Genomic DNA, 21,233 nt, shown 5'->3' on the forward strand with positions numbered 1-21,233 from the left:
TAGCGATAGGAACAGAACGTTTATTTGAACTAATTAAACTTTACAATAACAATTTGTAACACAATGACAATCTGTAAGTTAAGCAGTATCGGTGTGACCAATTACACTCATTACCAGACATTGTCGGTGTCATTGTTTGTCGTAGATCTGTAACTGGGCGGTGCGCCTGCGCACGCGGTGGTACTGAGCTAAATATTTGCGGCCGTTTGTTCTTGTTTCTCTATGTTTTTGCCAAAATTACCGTTTCGCAGAGAAAACAACAAAATGTGATATTTTGTGAAAAGAGAAACGAACTGCAGATTATGTTAATATTATACAAACATTCGCCAAACTTTGGAATAAAAAGTTTAACTATAAATGTGCAAACGTAGCGGAAACAGCCGCGCAGATAGTGATCAGATAGCGATCACAATATTCTAGCAGTCTGCATACATAACATATGATAATATCAAAGTTAATGCGATATATGTTGAAATGTACTGAACGTTCAAGATCTTACAAGACACTGAAATCACAGTCAAGTGCTTTTCAGAAAATCAAATATTATTTTTGGTGATATGTTCATGAGTTGCTAATGTACAACAGCAGAGTAATTGTAGTTGCAGTATAAACAAACAATTAACAACGGAAGCCGCTGAGTTTTTTGAACAAATAAAACAAAACATTTACAAAAACTATGCAACATAAGTAGGGGCGTGTCAGCGTATCAATCAATTCAGGAAGGACCTGCGCGCGCGCAACGCGGAACACATTCCTAACCTGACGTGTGTCAAGTTTTTATACACTAATCATCTAGTTTTTGTGACCCACAGGACGATGTAGGAACAGGTTCGAGTCTGGGCTGATGTATTCTTATCTTGATTGGTGTATTTAATAAACTGGTCACGTACTTGTTTAATTTGTAAATAGTAAATAAAAAATTGTATATTAAAAAAAATATGCGTGACATGAATAAATGTCGTACATTATTGATTGCGTTATATATGTCACTATTATTATTTTTATTACTTATATACATAAGCACGGGACCACAGGGTCCCGGACCTTTGGAAGGCATACGAGGGGCCGAAGCCAACTCGCAGAGGCCCGTAGAACAATTTTAATCCATTACACTAATGGGACATCAGCCGGCGATTATCCCTGTATGCACTATGGAAGTACACCAAAGGACAATCCCCGGTTGATGCAGGACTATTGTGAGACATGGTAAAAGGAAATGATAGGGATATGGGTGTGGGTGGCTGTGGAATAGTTAACCGGTTAATGGGGACGATGGCCCCTGCCCCTGACCAATATTGAAAAATACGGATAAACAGGCAGGGGGTGACTCGCAAACTCAATAGTGGGCCCCCGGAAACGGCCGCTAGCATGTAGCGACAAGGGAAGCAACATCCGTTGAGCTGCTTGAGGAAGGGGGCATCCCACGGCTATCAGAGCAATCCCGGAAGTACGGTCAAGACCCCTATATTACTGGGATACGTCCTTCCCCCAAGTGGAGCTGAATGTCCACTCTTGCGCATCTCCACTCAAACCAGCCGATTAAGGCAAGAGTGAGGTAGGAGAGGCCGCTCCGGATAGTCACGAGTACTAACGGAGTTAAAAAGTAGGGCCTCTCCCGGGAGTCAGGTCCGTGGGGTCGCCACTGCCCGACAGCTCGCCACAAGCTGCCTTGCGGACTTATTACTTATTATTATTGCGAGTGGTCAAAGTTTGCGACAAATAATTAAGATAATGTCGCCATTACTGCAGGCTGTGTGTTCCAAGGTTGTTGTGATATGTTATGTGTACCTAATTGAATGTAACGTGTTATTACACTAATGTTCACAAGACTACACTTTAACCTCACGAACTGCAGCGGTTTGCAATAACTGCGCGGTGTAGCGTGTGTCTGCGTGTGCGCACATCTTCGTGTTACGTCATCGTCCGTGACGGTGGTTGGGTAATGTAACCTCATACTGCCCCGACGTGAACTATACGCTCAATTATTTGCAGGACAAGTGTTTTATTGCTATATGAGCGGTTTGTAAGGCTTACTATGTGTCAAAGACGCTGTGTAAGCAATAGTTGTAGTCTAGTAATTAGAAATCCAATTAAAATAATGAATATTCAACTTTGTTTTCTAGGATCGACGGTCCAAATCACCATGAATGTAAAAAGTTAAATAGTTATTATAAAAATGTCACAATGAATGCAAACATAAACTTACGTTCATTCAAAGTTTCATTATGTTCATTTTTTGTAGTCCAAAGTAAATGTGTCAACGCGTTGATGTCTTTTATATGGGCGGTTTGCTCGTAGCCAATTTGCTACGCGGTAGCGTGAGGGCGTAGCACAATGTGGAAAACGGAGAAAATAATTAAAGTTTGTTTAATTGCAGGTAATTATAAAGCAAGTAATTAATCGTTAGGTAATATTGATCCACCGGAAGTAGCGAACTAGGCTATTGAAGTTAAGTGTTGCTCAAATTATACATTGCAAGTACTCGTTTTTTAGTTCGTGTTAAGTTGGCCAATGTTATGTTTGTATCGTTTGTGTTCAACATTCCTGTTTACAATGATAAATACTAATACAAATCATGTATACGAGTGTTACAATATTGTTATTTCCGAGTGTAATAGCACAACGTTGACGTGTAATTAATTCATTATAGGCAATTATCATAAAGACTCGTATCATTTCAGTTACGCCTCACTACTCACAAACAAACAGACGCTAAACGCTTCCACTTTAACAAATAATAACGAACCTCATTTGAATAATTCGCTGTGCCTATTTACACAACGTTCATATGTATTCAACTGAAATTGTGTCGTTATTCGCACGACTGAAGTCTTAAGTAATATCACGGATTCTGAAACTTATAACCGGTGTATGACAGTAGACTGGGACCTTTCAATATAAGGGGCTCGATCATATGTTAATCGGTAACAAGTGGCTAATATTGAATGCACCTCTTCTAATCCCCTGGGTAATAAACGGCGTGATGTTATGTGTGTAGAATCGAATGGATCCGCCGCTACGGCAATATTAACTCTTTATAAACTATTTCACGGCTTCGCGTTCAATTGCCGGCAATAAGTCAACAAGTGATCCGGAAAAGTAATTTCGTTCAGTGTTTAAGTAAATGTTGCAAATTGTGTAACTAGCGTGTCACGCCGTGTCACTCCGCGGCTGATCACTCCGCGGTACAACATTTTCAGTGACAAATATATTGTGAACAATTGTACTCGTACATAGGTACGAGTATGTTGTATAGGTAAATTATATAGATACCGTGGCAATGTTTTAGTTCAAATGGTCGATTATTTATTTTCTAGTTATGTAATAAGATTCGAAATCTATTGAGGAAAAGAATAGGATAGTTTGACGTGAACACAAAATGCAAGAGAGTGCGGTGACTGACCGTGCTGGCGGGGTGCGCGGGCAGCAGCACCAGCGGCGGCGGCTTCCTCTGCTTGCGCACGCCGCGGCGCCGCGCGGCAGCAGCAGGGACGGCGGCGGCCGGCGCCCCCAGCACCGCCGCCGGCGCCTGCTGGCGCCCCAGCCACCGCGTCACCAGCTTCTCCTTGCTGTTCGCGCTGCCATACTCTGGCTCCTCCTGGGAATATGTTTTGTTATAAAAGTTGCCAATTGAACAACATTTTCTACCTTTTATTTATTGCTTATACACAATTATCTTCATGATTCTCACCTTCTTCTTATTACTGTCTCCCTGCAGCTTCACCTCCAACTCCTTGCAGAGCTCGTGGTTGCGCACGCGCTCCACATCGTGCGCCTTCTTCACCTCGTCCACCGTCACCACGTACTGCTGGACGGGCTTGAAGGCGGGGTCGAACTGGTTGTGCTCGAAGGCTTGCTTGGGCCGGAAGCAGGGACACACGCGCTTGGACAGGTGGTAGATGGTGATGATGCACAGCAGACAGTGCGCGCTCGCGATGATCAGCAGCGCGATGTTCGTCAGCACCGGCGTCCACGCTTCCATCTCATCCTGCGGTGGAGGAAACTTGTTTAGTGACGTAATGACTTATAACACATTTAACTGACAACTAACTCGTCCATCGGAAGATGTCCAGTACTAAACTAAAACTAGATACAACTAGAAGGGATGGTTTTTCAAAAAACACTTCATTAGGTGACTTGGGAGTTGCAGTTACATCACCGAAACCTCAGTGGCCAGTCGCAGTTTTCACAATCCAATCAACTGACGGACAATAATACGAGATCATTAAACAAACAATGTACTTGTAATAAATGTTTGAAACTTTCAAAAGGTCAATAATGGAAGTATTTGTGCAATCACTGTTTTAAACGTTAACATGATAATGTTCTCCTCACGCCATAAATGCCAAAACGATCTCAATACATAGTAATTACACGGCGGTGCAGTGAAGGCTACACCAGCCGCGAGCCACGCACCGGGTGACCTCCCGGTCCGCGGCCGCCATGCTGCGGACTGAGCCATGGGCCATCATCTGTCACTATTCTGTAGTAATGAACACGTGCTGAGTTAGTACCGTTCCTATGTACACGCGTGTGTGTGTGTGTGTGTTAATGAATACTATTCTCATTTAGTTGTCGGTACTAACACTCCGGTATCATAGCTTAATGAGCAACAGTTTGACTGACAAATTGAAAAGCTGTTGCAAAGTTAAACTCTAGTTTGCATAATGATCATAAAATACCGAACCACAATATTGTATCGACAATGTACATAATGAGATATTGATATATTTATTTTTATTTCCCAACATTTTACAATAGTGTCGTGTTCAGTCTGTCATGTCGTGTAATGTGGGTTTACGTTGTAGTCAGTGATTGTTTCCCACAGGAGCGCGGGACAATGTCGCGGCTGAACAATATCGCTCGTAAACATCATTGCACTTGTAACACACTGCATGTACTGCTGCAGCCGCGAGGTAATTAATTACACGTATATATCAAACATATCCGTTAGCTACTAACATGTATGGGAATTACATAGACAACGTAAATGTTGTACATAATAATGCACAAAATGTTGCATAATAAATGTCTTATTTACCCATTAACAATTAAAGAACGTCAAAGCAGCTATTAAAAGTTTTGCTACCCGTTTTCAACTTTGTACTTGTAGCGTTGCAATAGTTGATCTTGGCTTGAATACTCAGAGTTGTTAAACGGTTGTTCCTTAACCCAGTCCTTAGCAGTTGTTTTCAGAACAAATTGTTACTTAAGGAATATTACATGTCTCTGAGTATGGCAGTAAATCTTGTACCTTAATCGTAGTGCATTAGGGTTCATATACAGACAAACGCATTGTCTATTTGTTTTCAAAAGGTACCATGTGTAATATTTTATGTTTAACAGCCGACCATCTAACTGATCAGCCTCGTGTAGAATCCACTGACTACTGAGTATCTGCTGAGTAGGTACTTAGTTAATGTACTGAGTGACTGACCGTTACGTTTTGTGTGGTAAGTTGGCAAGACGTTATTTTAATGAAGCTGCAGTGCATTGACCCCACCCGCTAGTTATCTCGCGAGGCACATACATACACATATGTACACAGGTGTTACTGAAACCGCCAGCTGTACAACTTTGCTACCATTAACATCGATCTACCATAGGAACACCATCATTGATAGTTCTCTTCATCTATAGGAGCTAGACGGTTGATACTTGTTTAATTACTAAAGTTACTGACTAATGTTGACTGCTTAGTCAGTGTCCAGACTAAATGAGCCACCAACACGTTCATGTTCAAACTATGTAACTCAGTGACGTAGTCCGTGACACTAGATGTTTTAAGGAACCGTTCGGAGACTTTCCGTTAGTAACAATTACGTAGTGGCAGCTACATACAACAACATATTACATAGCAATACTCGTATAATTTACAAAACACGTGAAAAATGTAATTTCTACATTTCTGCGAGTAATTGGTATGGAACTATGGAAGTATGGAGCACGCGTTATCATTGTGTAAGTGTAAGTAGAGCTGCCGACAGTCCGCGCACACGCAGCCATCGCGCCGTCATTCGTGACTTGTGTCATTACACGTAATCGCGGTGTCTCGGGTTCAACGCCGGCTGATGTCAACCTTGACTGGACATCGCAACATCCGCTCGTTCGCACCAGATTATGTTAACCTTACTTGTGTTGAATCACAGACGTTGGAACACAACCCAGTTACAGTTAATGAGGTTTACCGTAGAGTCATCGTTGTTTACCAAATTACTGATGGAAGCAGATGCCAGACATCATGTCGCGAAGAATCAAGTACGAAACAATTCTAGTATGACGTAGACTAGTATATTAAGACATTGTATTAATGAATGGATTACTGCTACTTTTTCTTTTCTTAAAGATTACTAAAAGAGTCACAAATAACTATACGTCCAATTAACTATACATCTAACTATATAACCGTGATGTGGAACAAGGTTGCAAGGAGCACACTCTGCCGACACTCGTCACTACGTGTTGCATGCTCTGCCCATTAGCCCACATGCATCACACGCAACACATGCATCACATGCATCACATGCATCACATGCATGACACATGTCAAAGTCAAAGTCAAAGCATTTATTTCAATTAATCCTAAATTAGGCACTTTTGAAACGTCAAATAGAATTGTCCGTCAGTCTGTCTGTCAGTGAAGCTAGGCGCTCTATGTCACTCGGTGACCTTCTGCGATCCTCGGCCGTGCTAGTAAATACAAACTTTTTCAAACTCAAGTTTTTTCTAAATTATACAATGTCTTGCTGTACCTTCATTTAACAATATCATGCAAAATATATCGAAATTCTATCTCTAATCTCTCTAGCAGCCTAATCCTCTAGTAGATAGGTTATCGCGACTACTCTCAGCACATTCAACGCAACGTGGAAAGCTGCCTGAAGTTACTAAGTACCACTAAAACATGGATAGTGAGGAAATACTTGCAGTGAAGTAATTTGTCTAGCTGCAGTTCCTAGAACATGCAGTGAGGGGTTGCGTAACATGTGAGGACATACGTACTTTAGACTAAGTATTAAGTACATTTCTAATTTATTCAGGTGACGACGTACGGCGTGGTGTGTGGCTAATTTAATGGTTCGGTGATAGAACGGTTTGGTTTGCTGTCTATTCTTTTACTTTAATCTAAAACTTCCATAATCTATTGGGTATTGGTTGATGTCTTTCCAGTATAGTTATCACAAGACACATTCTATAAAACGCGTGCCGTACAGGCAATCCACTTGATGTTCTACGTCTTTAATGGTTCCCTTTAGTACTTATTATAGTATCAAACCTGCACCAATCTACAAACACTACCCGCGGCTCTCATTATATATTTCGCACTAATTTTCTCCAGTACACTGATATACTGGTACCATGAAAATACAAACGGGCGCGACTGATAGTAAGTTGTTTATGCCAGTGGGTGCTTGCCCAATGGCCAACAAACAGCCGCGGCCGATGCAACGCCAGATTGTATGCTAATGCTGATAACGTCTAATTGAATCAATTATCTCGACCACAAGGAGTACTTCGACTGAAAGACATGACGTCCACGTCACCCGAGAGTGTCACCGTCACTGTGTGTCGCTGATACTGATTTATTAATGCCTGCCTCACTGCTGCTGCAATTAATGTTTTAATAATTTTGTATATTTGTATTGTGGCTACACTATAATTAACTGCAGCTTCTCATGAACCTGCCTCAACTAAACCGTTCAACGTGAAATTAACGGTGAACTGCACCCAAGATCTTTGAATATTGATTTTTTTAATTAGTTCATAGAGTTTCCATCAGAAACTTACATAGATCAATTCACCCGAGACCAGTATTGACCGGTTGTCATGGAGTACAGTGTATAGGTTGTAAGTGGTACTCACTTCGAAGCTGGTGGGCGTGGTGGGCTGGCGCAGCGAGTCGCGCTGCAGGCCGGTGGCGGCCAGCACCGCGGCGCTGTTCCCGCACGCCAGGCACAGCAGCGACAGCGCCAGGAACGCCGTCAGCAGGGGACTTCTGTAACAATCACTCATATCATCAAACTGTTCTCAAATCTCTGTTGGTAAACTTGTCAATGCGGAGCTTGATAAGGAACTATAAACAGTTTTTCTTACTTTTATCATCATCATCCCAGACACAGACCTATTTGTTGCAGAGGTCTTTTGAGCGAGTTTTAAAGGACACAGGGAGCCACTGGATGCAAGCTTCTTCCAACAGTTACAGCCGGCCATTCTGGCCTTTCCAGAATGTCTACGTTTCTCTCGATATTATTAAGATATCTGTCTCCAAGAAACTCGTGTCTCATGAACGACAGTCAAAGCTCAGCTACTGACAATGTAACACCGAGCTGAGCCTCGGTCCCGCGTCCCTCGCGTCGTGGCTGCGCGTGCGACCTCCGCGACCCGCCGGTAATTGAACAGCGAAAGTTTGCACCGAGCGGTCCATCTCCACTATTACACTTAATTGTATAGAACTGACTGAACATAACTTGTGGTCACAGAGTATTGAAACTTTCAACACTCATGTTACGACGAATGTAATGGTATTAACTATCTATACATATAATAAAATCGTAGAAAAGTGCTGTCTGTACATTGAAAATAAAAATAAAAAAAATAGCAGGGGTTATTGTTATGTCGATGTCGAACCCAAAAATGTAATTAACTTTTTTTTGTCTGTTTGTCTGTTTGTCTGTTTGTCTGTTTGTCTGTTTGTCTGTTCGTCTGTGCGCGCTAATCTCAGCTGATCCGAGTTGGAGCGGTTTTCACGAATATATTGTAGATGCTTAAATTTACATTTAGTGTTTGTTTCATGTCAATCGGTTCATAAATAAAAAAGTTATGTCAAATTAAAGAATCACGTCGAACATTCTATGCTTATAACATTAATCTCCGCAACTATTTGACGGATTTGGTTGAAATTTGGTACAGATATAGTTTAGAACCTTAGAAAGGACATAGATATATTTTTATTTCAAAAATCAAAAAATAAAAATAAGAAATAAATTATTTATAAATAATTCTATGTGATCGTTACAACTTCGGTTCATGTTATTGTTTTAATTCATCGAAAAAAAGTAAATAAATGTAATAATATCAATATAATTAAACTTTTAGTACAAAGAAAATGCCAGAACGGAGTTAAATAAATAATCCAAGTTGTCTTTATCCTCGATAGATGGCGTTGGGATCGAAATAGATCGCGCTATGGTTTCGTTACATTCATTTGGTTGGGTATCGGCCGAGCGCTTCGGTACTATCGTAGAAAAAGTGTATTATCAGTCGTATGATTATTTGTCTGTAGTGGTCCTGATGTTTCGTATATTCTAAATTGGTTTCGTTGTATTTGTCAATTAATAAGTTTATTTGTTGGGTTGTCCTGGTTTTTTGGTTAAACTATTTAACGTAGGTTTAGTTTGATATCGATTATTAGTAGTTACTGTAGTTAGTTTTTTTAATAAAATTGTAAGTCTAATTTTTTTTTAATTAGATTAGATTTAAGTCGTTTGTTTTTTATAAATTATTTAGTTTAAGCTTGGTTATTATAGCATAGAGGATAGGTTGTAATATAGTTTTTTTTTAATTGTTATAAATTCGTAATTCGTAGCTTTCTTTAGTTTTAAGTTAGTTTACAGTCCGTTTTTAGGGTTCCGTAGCCAAATGGCAAAAAACGGAACCCTTATAGATTCGTCATGTCTGTCTGTCTGTCTGTCTGTCTGTCTGTCTGTCCGTCCGTCCGTATGTCACAGCCATTTATTTCCGAAACTGTTGGGCCTACATAGTTGAAACTTTGTATGATGATGTATATCGTTAACCGCTATTCGAATTCTGAATAAACATGAATAAATTTAAAAATTAAAGGGTACATTACACTCCATACATGGAACTGATTCAAAAAAAATTTTTTTCATCTAACATATCCGTATGGGTGTTAAGATATCTGTCTCCAAGAAACTCGTGTCTCATGGAAGACAGTCAAAGCTCAGCCACTGACACCGAGCTGGGACTCGGTACCGCGTCCCCTCGCGTCGTGGCTGCGCGTGCGACCTCCGCGACCCGCCGGTAATTGAACAGCGAAAGTTTGCACCGAGCAGTCCATCTCCACTATTACACTTAATTGTATAGTACTGACTGAACATAACTTGTGGTCACACACAATACAACCGTATTGAAACTTTCAACACTCATGTTACGACGAATGTAATGGTATTAACTATTAGCTAATACATGTAGGAAGGTTTATATCGACGGATGTGAGACCAAGTTAACTGCAGACTATCGTCTTTACGTTTAATAGATTACAAGTACTGTTGAATATTTATCGCCCAAACACTAAACATTCTAGTTCGCATTCCATTGGAATATTCGCGAGACAATCGAGGCCACATAGTGTGGTAGTGGTAGTGGTAGTGGTAGGTGGTAGCCATCAATCTCGATATGAAACGAATAATTAACAGCAGCTATAGAGAAAGTATCGACTCGGTATCATATAATTAGGGTGTCGATACAGACGAGCAGAGCCGCGGGGCGCGCCGTAACAGGAAAGTGATAAGAAAAGAAAAGAACGCTTCGTTCAACTCATTGTAATCAACTACTACGTAAGTAGTAAGTAATGCTTACTGTTTTATAATGTAACTTCCATGAGTTATACACGTAAATGTATTTACGCGACAATACGGTGACTTTGACTTTGAATTAGAACTAAACTGTATAATACTTTCATACCATCCTAGCTACTACGATACGTTAAAAAACACCTAGGTACTCGTACGTTTAAATAGTTTTAATCAGCTACTTAATTATGACGTAAGTTCGGATCCTGACTTGAAGTCATAATAATCACACTCCCGCCCTCGTAAAGAAACTCGTTCCAACTAGAAACTCCGAGCGAAGAGCACATTACGAGACTTCATTAAATAGCCTCCGTGATCGACCAATCATTAAACAGTTTATCTTAGCTCCATCATCTGCGCAGGCGCCGCTCACCATCAATCATCGATCGCTACAATCTTCCTTTCGGCACTACCAACTAATTATTTTCTCCCGCGATTGTCACTTGAGAATCAACCGTGATGCGCTGGCGTTATGACACAAATTGGCTTGTGTGACGTAATTATCGTGAGTGAGTGAAAGCTTGTTACGCGATGTGCACTTGTCGCGTGGAGCACCCTGTTGCTGATAATGTTGCATTGATAACATATACCGTCGTCATCACTATCATCAGATGTGATGACGTCTCCTGCAGTCAGTCGGGATGGACGCGTCTAGTAGCAATGATTCTGGTTCAATTCATTATAAATGGATGGTTGTGAATCCCAATAACCAGTGGAGATGTTTAAGTTTTATTGCTGAGCTACTGAATGCAGCAACACTGCACTTAGTGTTAATACATTATACAGAAAGCGTTGAGAGTGGCAACACTGACTGTGCTGCTAGTTAGCGGGTGCATGTGAGAATGTATCAATGGTACACCGGGAGAGACATGTTGTTAAAGATCTAACTATATTGATGAATGGAGGTCTTGTAAAATTAAACAACAAATTATCCATAATATAGTATTAAATCAAGGATTTCGTAACAAGTTGTTTCCTTAAATTCGAATCAGTAAGACACTCGAAATAATAATGTTCAGTTGTCCAATGAGCGAGGCGCCCCGCATCACTCCAGTGCGCAGGAGTTGACAGCTTGTCAGCAGGTCTGCGCACGGTAATGCCATGTGCCCGCGCACTCTAGTGTTACGTGAGAACTGACTGACTTCCTGTGTCGTCAGCTCACTACACACGTAACTACGGACTAATGTCCCAGGTTTGACTAACGGTTTGAGTAATGACTGTCTTAGTTTGATGGCCGCTAGTATCACAACTGTTCGTGTTGCAGTAGCTTTTTTTGAGGAGGGAAAATCATCCAATCGGCCTTGGGTGGGGGGTTATCAGACAGGGAGTTTCAGACTCTTACCGAGTAAAAACTACCCCATTCCTACTCCTGCTTCCATTCTCTGTTCCACTAGCTACTGGCAGGTTTCAGACCCAACCCTAAAGTTTCCACATTCCCAAACCAAACCGTATAAGATGTGGAAGGAAAGGAAAATAACTTTGTCCCAACTACTTAATCCTGATCTCCGATGTGAGTTTGTTATTGGATAAAATATAGTTTCACTAGTGTCTGCCAGCGGCTTCGCCCGCGTTCCCGTTGGATTTTTAGCCTATGGGTTATTCCAGACCACAATCTATCCCTATTCTAAATTTCATTCTAATCCCTTCAGCCGTTTTGACGTGATTGAGTAACAAACATACACATAAACACATAAACTCACAAACTTTCGCATTTATAACATTAGTAACAATCACTTATTGTAGTACAAATCAAATCGACCATTCTGTGGAATGTTGACATTTGAAGAGATATATACAAATACCGTACAAACATAGTTACCAGATACAATCTTTAAAAGATATTTTCGACTTTACTGTAAAACTATAAAGTTTAAAATCCATCACAGACTAGGATAACTTGACGAGCTTCTATCTGTACAATAAGATGGCAATCTCGCCACCACCAGCGTCCCCTCAATAGCCACAGCCACAGCGGTAATCAGTAATGTTATAAATTAGTTATCTGCCACTCCTAGTACGTATACTCGTATAACAGCTCACCATAAAGCCTGTTCAATAAAAGTATTTCAATAAGTGCTGTAAACTTGAAGGAATGCTTTGAGGTAAGTCTGCAATACGAGCCGTGTGCCATCCCACACTATCCTTTATAAACATATTATAATAGATGATGATTGAAATAATTCACTTAGCACTGCTGAATAACCACATACATTGTTTGTCTACGTAGTTACGTATTAATTTTTGTTTTGCCCGCCTGCACCGTCCAAGATTAACAATTTGTGCATCACGTAAATAATTGGTTTGTGCGGGAATCGAACCTGCAACGCGTTACGCTTTAGCCTCATTTGATGCTCCGTTTCATAACATCGTTGCAAAATTATCCACCATTGAAGTACCTACACACAACTTCTTCTCTTTATGCAAAATTGATGAACATGTTCTCGAACTTTAACATTATTACAAAAATTGTTTAAATTTTGTATTCACAATAATGTACACAATAAGTAAGTAGGCCAAACTAGATAAAAACAGATACAATATTGTGCACTGTGCACCCGAGCCGAGACAGCCTCGTCAGGTGCACGCGGTGCAGTGCTGTCTGTTTGGTTGTGGCTTACAAGTTACAACTCATTCCGCGACGTGTTCAACATAACGCTATCGGACAGACGGCTGACAGCAGACTTGTTGCAGTCCACGTATCGGACAACTCAATGTTGGAACAACTACATTTCGTAATACTGTCCACTGTTACCCAAGTATTTAGATCTAACTATACAATACAGGAGGACAAATGTACGAGTTCGTAATGAAGATGAAGTTTGCTGAATTCATTCGCGTGTGAGTGTGAGCGTCTCACGCCGCGTCGTGTGTGCGTTGCGAGTTAGCCAAACGCAGATTTTGTTAAACGAAGTAAAACGTTTTCAGAACAGGTAATTAAGTAATTAAATAAATTATAATAAGTAATTAGTTCTGAGCACTCACTGCAAGAAACAAAACGATGTCATTTTAATTTACTACACAAGTCGAGTAATTGTTGAAACGAATGCAAAATGCTTAATTAAAAATTAGTACATATTTACAAAAAAAAATACTCGTTTCTATATCTTTTACACATTCTCTGGAGAAGTTACACTCTACAGTAATATGTATAACCATAAAGAGCTATAAGCACGGCGCTCAATAAGGAAATGGCAACAAAAAGCAGTCGAATGCAAATGTACGAGCATCGCACAGCTTCCAGTGGTAGTGGTTCCCAGCGGAGAACACAATGCTGGCACTATCAGCTAATACTAACAGTTAGCCACGCGCCGCACTACGTCAGGCAGGAACACGGTGACACAACGGTACTAGAGGAGCATCACTGTACATGTACACCGGGTGCAACTACGTGCACTGCTGTGTGTGAAGCGGTTCAAAATATTAGGGAGTGGAAGGCACTGATTCATGAAGATTTAAGAACAATGAAGTAATACATAAATGTGACTTAAAACCAATTCTCCCGCTGTGTCAGTCTGTTCGCGATAATCTCAAAAATTTCGTATTATTTTTGTTGAATATTAAATGCATAATTTGTTGTAGATGTATCATCGGTACCATGACGTGCAATGGCAACGAAACTGAGCAGAACAACAGTTTATATGGAAACAAATGTAACAGTGCACGAGTACGGGAGTCCAAGACTATGTGTCGATGGGACAAATAAAGATATAGCAATGAATGTAAACTGCACGTTACACCACAGGGTGCAGTGTGCACCGTGTCGTATGCACTCACATCTGCGTGCGCGCAGCGGAACACAGCACGGTCCGCTGCGCAACACTCCCGCGCATACAACAGATATAGTAGATACGCACACTTGTTGTCAGGAAACGTATGCTCACTTGGATTTTCATATACCATGGGGAGATACCAAGTGCTAAAGTATTATGTATGTGGTTTATGCAGAAATATATGTGTAGGAATGGCCTTAGAAAGTTTATCTGTAGAATGTTTACTTTAAGATCATCATCATCGCTGTTAGATGCTGCAGGCGTAATGTGGTTATTGGGTTCGAGCACTGGATTTTTGTACTCAGACAAAATATAATAATATACGTGTCTAATAAAAAAAACATTGTTTTCTCATACGATATGATAAAAATAGGTGTCTAATCATTTTTAATTATCTAACTGAAGGACTAAATAGATTTTTAATTTTCATACCCCGTCACCATCCCTATTATGCAAATATAAATATTGAAACACAAAACTGCAATAACTTATAAGATTTATAGATATATGTCCGTGTACCGCGGCGTGGCGGACCTAGTGTTTTCTCATGAATTAATGTATTTTTAATCTCCTCCCGCGCAGGGAGGCGCTGAGCGCTCGGTCCTCAATCACTCCGGCTTTAATGTCTTCTTTATGTGCCCAGCTCGAGGAAATCTATGTTTACTGTGCATTTCCGTGCTCACATTAAAAGGTTAATTAAAGGAAATAGCACCAGGTAATGTAATGCTAGCCGCTCTATACTAGGGCTCTGTATCTGAGCTCTGTTTGTTGTTATTGGTCTAAATTAGTTTCAGATATCACTGCCTGTTTTTGCAAAGGTATTGATAATAATTTGATTGATTTAAATTAATGTATCTTCAGCAAAGCCATTTTCGTAGCTATGAGTATGGCTGCCGACATGCCAGAACTTGTAACATGTGTTGTTAAATGGTTTAACATACATACATAATTATGTTGTCACCGTGTCTTTTCAGTGACATTGTAAAAACGCAGATCTATAGATTTGCATAATTTGAATAGAAGCCCAATAGTTATGTTCTAACCATAGAACTGAATATTTCCTTAATAAATAACAAGCTACCGTCCACGTGTGTGGCGACCTCTTGCTATTACATAACGCACGACATGTAACTGGACGGTGCAGAGAAAGCGCTGGACTTTCAACAAACAACTCGGTTGCTATGGCAACGGGTTTGAGGCATGTTGCTGCGGACTTCCTACTTCCTTGTGTACCGGAGGATGTTTGGAGGGTTGGGGAGGGAAGCGACCACTAGTGCGGCTTATTTACATACATATGTGAAATGACATCACTTGAAACTCATTCATCGATAGTTATTCGCTGCAATAATGCACGTAGATGTGTACCTAGACGCCCAGATCACAATGAAACCTTGACTGCAATGTGTCTCTGTCTTCTAAATATTTGTTAAATTACTCCATTGTTTCAAGTGGCCCGAGTCGCTGAGTGAAAGGTCACGGGTTCAACGCCGGCGCCGGGCAGCAGTTGTTATTAGTGTTTGTTTTGAAAGTATATCAACATTACGTCACCCCGCGGCAACTGATTGATGCTCATCGCGTGGGACATGACATGACAGCTTCGCCCGCGGCCCCGTGTCATTAAAGTATTCCGTGTGTTATTCAAGAACATAATCTACCCTTGTTCTACATCCCGATCTCTTCAGCCGTCCACGTACACACAAACACATAAACATTTATAATATTCTTTAAATATTTGATTATTTTCTTCAGATTACGTCTTAAATGATGTTTTTATTTTTTTACTATACCCAGTGCGATCCAAAATGAATGACGTAAACTGGAAAATATTGAGTTTGCTCTTTTATTTCTAAAATTAGTAAATTGTTTCCTTTACTATGCTAATATGAATAACATCTTTGAAGCCATTATACGTACTTTTCTTATGTAATTTATGAAAATACCAACTGATACAACGGTTGGCGGCAGTAATTTTCAGAATGACCAATTTAATAAGATTGTGTATGTCAGCTAGCTTATTATATTAGGTATATTTATGTGTGTGTATGTGCTAGGACAGGACACACGACATACAGTTACCTAACTTTCAGTTATTTATAAGTACATATTATAAAGATACATTAGACAGCTTTTGTTTTACGATTGTCGCTCTTTTCAACTTGACCAACTCGGGCTCTAGCTTACTGTTAATACATTTATTTTGTTGTATTTCTTCTAAATGCTATAAGATGATGTTCGAATATGATAAATTATGATCGTTTCCTACTAGATACACAAACACCAGCGGCCGCCAGCCGGCGGGCCGCGCCGGCGCTGACACACATATTTTTCTGAACTAAGTTTTTGCATCGTTTCGTGATGCCCCGAACTTGTTTGCGTTCCCAGTAAAAGTAGTTCTGTGTGCTAAACTACTGCTACGCCCGCGCCGCTAGCATTCCGAATTTTCTATCGAACATCGAATATATTAGTGACATATTACAATATTGTAGTAAAGTGAGTCGGTCTAGTCTCGGTGTCCCGCCGCCGGCGCCCGCGCCCGCGTCGCTGGCCGGCTTGTTTGTTTATTTCGCTTCAGATGACTTTCACTTTAATTTACATCTGACGTACGAAAATATTTTGTTATTAACAAATAACAAGTGTAGCACGTCTGTTACACTTCCAACTATTATATTTCCTGACGAGAGCTTACAAAGCGTTTGTTGCATGCGATCAATTCTTTTACGCGATAGTAGTCGCGTATAATTTAAATAGCATTAAATGTTAGATCTTTTTATTACAACCGTCGTTTCACTTGGCGAATTCATGCTCTGTTGCGTCAAGTATACCGCTTCGGAAGAAACCATCCCAGCCGGCTCAGAATAAATAACTCAATAAACTCTCTCTCGGTACAGTGCAGTACAGTGCTGTACAGTGCAGTACAGTGCTGTACAGTGCAGTACAGTGCAGTACAGTGCTGTACAGTGCAGTACAGTGCTGTACAGTGCAGTACAGTGCAGTACAGTGCTGTACAGTGCAGTACAGTGCAGTGTGCCGACTGGCGAAGTGGTGACACTCACCCAGAGCTGGCGGCGTTGAGTCCGTAGCAGTCGTTGATGCCGGCCAGCACGCCCACCACGCCGGCCACCACGGCCACGCAGCCCGCCCACAGGCCGGCGCCCACGCGCGACAGGGCGGCGCCCTTCACCACGGCCAGCGCGCCGGCGCCCACCAGCAGGGCGCCCAGCACCACCTGGCCCAGCCCCAGGAACACGACGAGGCGCCGCCGGTCCGGTTCATCACTGCCCGCTTCTACACTCTTAGAACTCACACTCTTGTCTTTGGTCACTTTCTTAACTTTCTTCTGCGGCGTCTTGCAAATGAGCTGCTCGGTGGAGTCCTCGGACTTGAGGCTGGACACCGTGGCGGTGGTGACTCGCGCGTCGTACGTGTCCACTCGCTCGGCGTCGGCCATGTCGGCGCATCACTGGAGTGCGCGTGCGCGGCGCTCGGCTCTCGGCAGCGACTGAGCGCGTGCGCCGCCGCGCCGGTGAAAGTCGCGCACCTGTCTCCTCCCGTGTTGTTGTTGTCGTCCGCTCATTGATAACAGATGCGACCTCGCCGCCCGTCTGATAACCAAGTATGCACACAGCTGATTCGGTGCGGCTGTCTCTCTCCCCCAAATCTCCAAGATTATTCCATTCACATGCTATTTATACCAAATAACAATATGTTTTTAAAGGAATTATTTAAATCCGCACGCTTATAGAAATTAATTACTTGGATATTTAATTGCTCCTGAGTCTGAAATAATGTAATCGACATTTTTGACGAAATGGAGTTATAAAAGAGTAAGTATTCTTGATCACTGAAACTGAAACGAGATCTTCTTAACGAATGTTATTTAAGACTAGCATCCGCCCGCGACTCCGTCCGCGCGGATGTCGGTCTTCGCTTGGAAGTTTTATTTCTCCATTTTGAGTAACTCTTACAATGACATCTTATAAATATCTATTGGACCCAAATACGGCGAGGCCCATAATAATTAAGGAGATCCCTCTATTGAGCTACTGCTGTTGAGCTCGCGTTCTGTAGAATAAAACTGAAAAATAAAGATTTTTTTTCTACGTATTTTTCCAGGATAAAAAGTATCCTATTTTATGCCCAGAATAATAAGGTATAATTATACCAAGTTTCATCGAAATCGAACCGTTAGTTTTCACGTGATGCCTGAACATACAGACAGACAGACAAAAAAATTTTTACCACCCCTTGCTATTTATTCTTTCAATATTTTCAATGTACAGAATTGACCCTTCTACAGATTTATTATAATATGAATGAATAAATGAATGAGAGTGTTATAAACGTAAGAGTAGACAAATATAATCAGAAAGCTCCGAACTGCTAAGCTATCGGGAGTTATACGTGTTATTGTGAGTTAACCATAAAAGATAGACATTTGCTGTCGTGGAATATTTTTTAAACAATTTTAAGGAGAACATTTCCGTCATACGTGATTTCTGTGTAGCTTTAACCATTAAGGCTGCACACGCGACGGAAGCTTAAAAAATGGAGTAAGTTCTCCTGTTTTCCCAACATTTCCCTTCACTGCTCTGCTCCTATTGATCGTAGCGTAATGAAAAGTATACTATAACCTGCCCAGGAGTACGAAGTACAATTGTACTAAGTTTCGTTGAAATCTGTCGAGTGGTTTTTGTTTCTATAAAGAACATACAGACAGAGAGACAGACAGACAGACAGACAGACAGACAAAAAAATTTCTGATTGCATTTTTGGCGTCAGTATCGATCACTAATCACCCGCTGATAGTTATTTTGGAAATATATTTCATGTACAGAATTGACCTCTCTAAAGATTTATTATAAGTATAGATATAGATAAGAAGTGCAGAAATTGCGTGCGACAGTAGGCTACTGGACCTGCAGGACAACCAGCTGACTGGTTGCTTAGATGACACAGTACACTCGGTAATAGTGGACCCAGTGACCAGTACTACTGTGTGATTACTAACTACTTCGTACTATTACCAGTGTGCAGAGTATCACTAGTCCACCGACACCTGCCGTCAGCTGTCTTCATGTGTTATCCCTGGCAGTACTTCCGGCCAGCGCCGGAAACTGTAACACTGAGGGGCGCGTGCGCAAGTAACCGCAGGTGCGCTAGAAAGTAAAGGAACATGCGTGGCGTGATGACGAGTGCGGTCGGAGCCAGCCGGTGCAGGTATCGCGTTACTCGGCCAAGAGGCGTCGCCTGCGTGACGCTACTTTTCCTATTTGACTCATCCTTTATCAGTGCGATATCGTACGATTTGCCTTGAGCCCCGCGCCCACCTCTCGTAACATATTCACTCACAACCCCGACTTCTTCAATGACCACTTCTAAATATTGTATCATCGAAGGCCCAGTCCAAACAGTTCTCGATGTTTGTCGAGGTACGAATGACCAAATTGTAATCTTGAAAACGTGAGGTTCTTGATAGACTTGTTTTAATGTGTGTACCTCCATGACAGCAATGCTAGAGGTGCCCATGGTGTGAAATCCCCATGGGCACCTCTGAAATCACTCACTCTCAGGTAATGCCAGAGTTTATCAGGCAGGCTTTATTTACTTACAACAGTATTGTTGTAACATAACAACTGCGATTATAAATATAACGTAACACGCGGCCTACTTTGTCTATATCATCACGCCCTACCTGCAATATGTCATGGCATCATCACATCAGCCATTCATATCACATCATAACGCGTTAGATTACGTTAACGTTACGTCGCGGTGCATTCCCGCACCTTAGTTGGGGAGAAACGATAACCTTCCTAGTGTGTAACAATTAGATTGTAACGTAATCCCATTTGAATATTCTTAATTAGAGAGCTGTTCGAAGTGAGAATAACAAATAGAATGAGAGCCTGGCGGGTCGCCTGCCGACCCAACTGCCAAGTGTCTAACTGGTGCTGCTCATAATAAAATCGGAAAATTCCAATTTTCGTTTTTCTTTTTATGAAAAATTCGTATCACCTGATTGTAAGCAATCGCCGCCGCCCATGGACACTTGAAACACCAGAGGCGTTACAAGTGCGTTATCAGCTTTTTGGGGGTTAGGAATTTAAGGGTTGTTGTTCGGGAATTGGGCCTCCGGTAACCTCACTCACACAACGAAACACAATGCAAGCGTTGTTTCACGTCGGTTTTCTGTGAGGCCGTGGTATCACTCCGGTCGAGCCGGCCCATTCGTGCCGAAGCATGGCTCCTACACTCGTTCAGGATAAAAATTAGAATAGGCAACTTGACTGCTGAAACAGTCTAGGAACGGGGCCATACCGTAACCATGTTTTAGGTAGTGTCATAGTCTGATGTCTACACAACTACACAGCCTTATTTGTATTTAGGCAAAACCAAAACTAAGTATAGTTTACACAAGGAGTAGACGCGCAACAGGGGAAGATGGACAATGTGAGTAAAAACCACGCACAGTTAGTAACACGCGATTTATTAGAATTAAGTACAATAATAATGTTATATTTCATTTCATCGAAAATATTTATTAGAAGTAATAGGAATGCAGAATGCGCACAGGCACAACTCTGTGTTTACGTCGCACCCACACACAGACCGGTACAGTGCAGTCGTTACTGCAGCAATACTGTCGTCGCCACGTCGTCACTCAGTTACTCTGGTGTTCGTGGGCCGAGTATGTGTCACAGTAACTACTCGGTTGTCATCACTTTACAGAATCTGCGCGGGTACCGAGCTGCGGGTGGCGCCTTGTACAATGTTGTTAGCAAAGTCGTAGCGCTGCGCCGGTACGTATTAAGCTTCCTTGTAAACTTAGAAATATCGGCAAGTACTGTCGCTATCTACTCTCACTACTGTC

General features: G+C 41.4%; 1 protein-coding gene across 2 annotated transcripts in view; it reads right to left on the reverse strand.

Moving 5' to 3' along the window:
* Positions 1-17,902, reverse strand: part of LOC118264514 (uncharacterized) — a 48,997-nt gene extending 31,095 nt beyond the window's left edge. The window contains exons 1-4 of one of the 2 annotated variants that reach the window (XM_035577043.2): positions 17,416-17,902; positions 7,864-7,993; positions 3,692-3,988; positions 3,404-3,598 (exon numbers count right to left, since the gene is read on the reverse strand). In XM_035577043.2, coding sequence (XP_035432936.2) covers positions 3,404-3,598; positions 3,692-3,988; positions 7,864-7,993; positions 17,416-17,810 — 1,017 coding nt within the window. In that variant the 5' untranslated portion in view covers positions 17,811-17,902. Of the gene's footprint in view, positions 1-3,403; positions 3,599-3,691; positions 3,989-7,863; positions 7,997-17,415 lie in introns of both variants that reach the window. The other variant, XM_035577042.2, reaches the window with a different exon arrangement.
* Positions 17,903-21,233: the final 3,331 nt, after the last annotated feature.

This window comes from Spodoptera frugiperda, chromosome 26 (assembly GCF_023101765.2).
Source record: "Spodoptera frugiperda isolate SF20-4 chromosome 26, AGI-APGP_CSIRO_Sfru_2.0, whole genome shotgun sequence".
NCBI lineage: Eukaryota > Metazoa > Arthropoda > Insecta > Lepidoptera > Noctuidae > Spodoptera > Spodoptera frugiperda.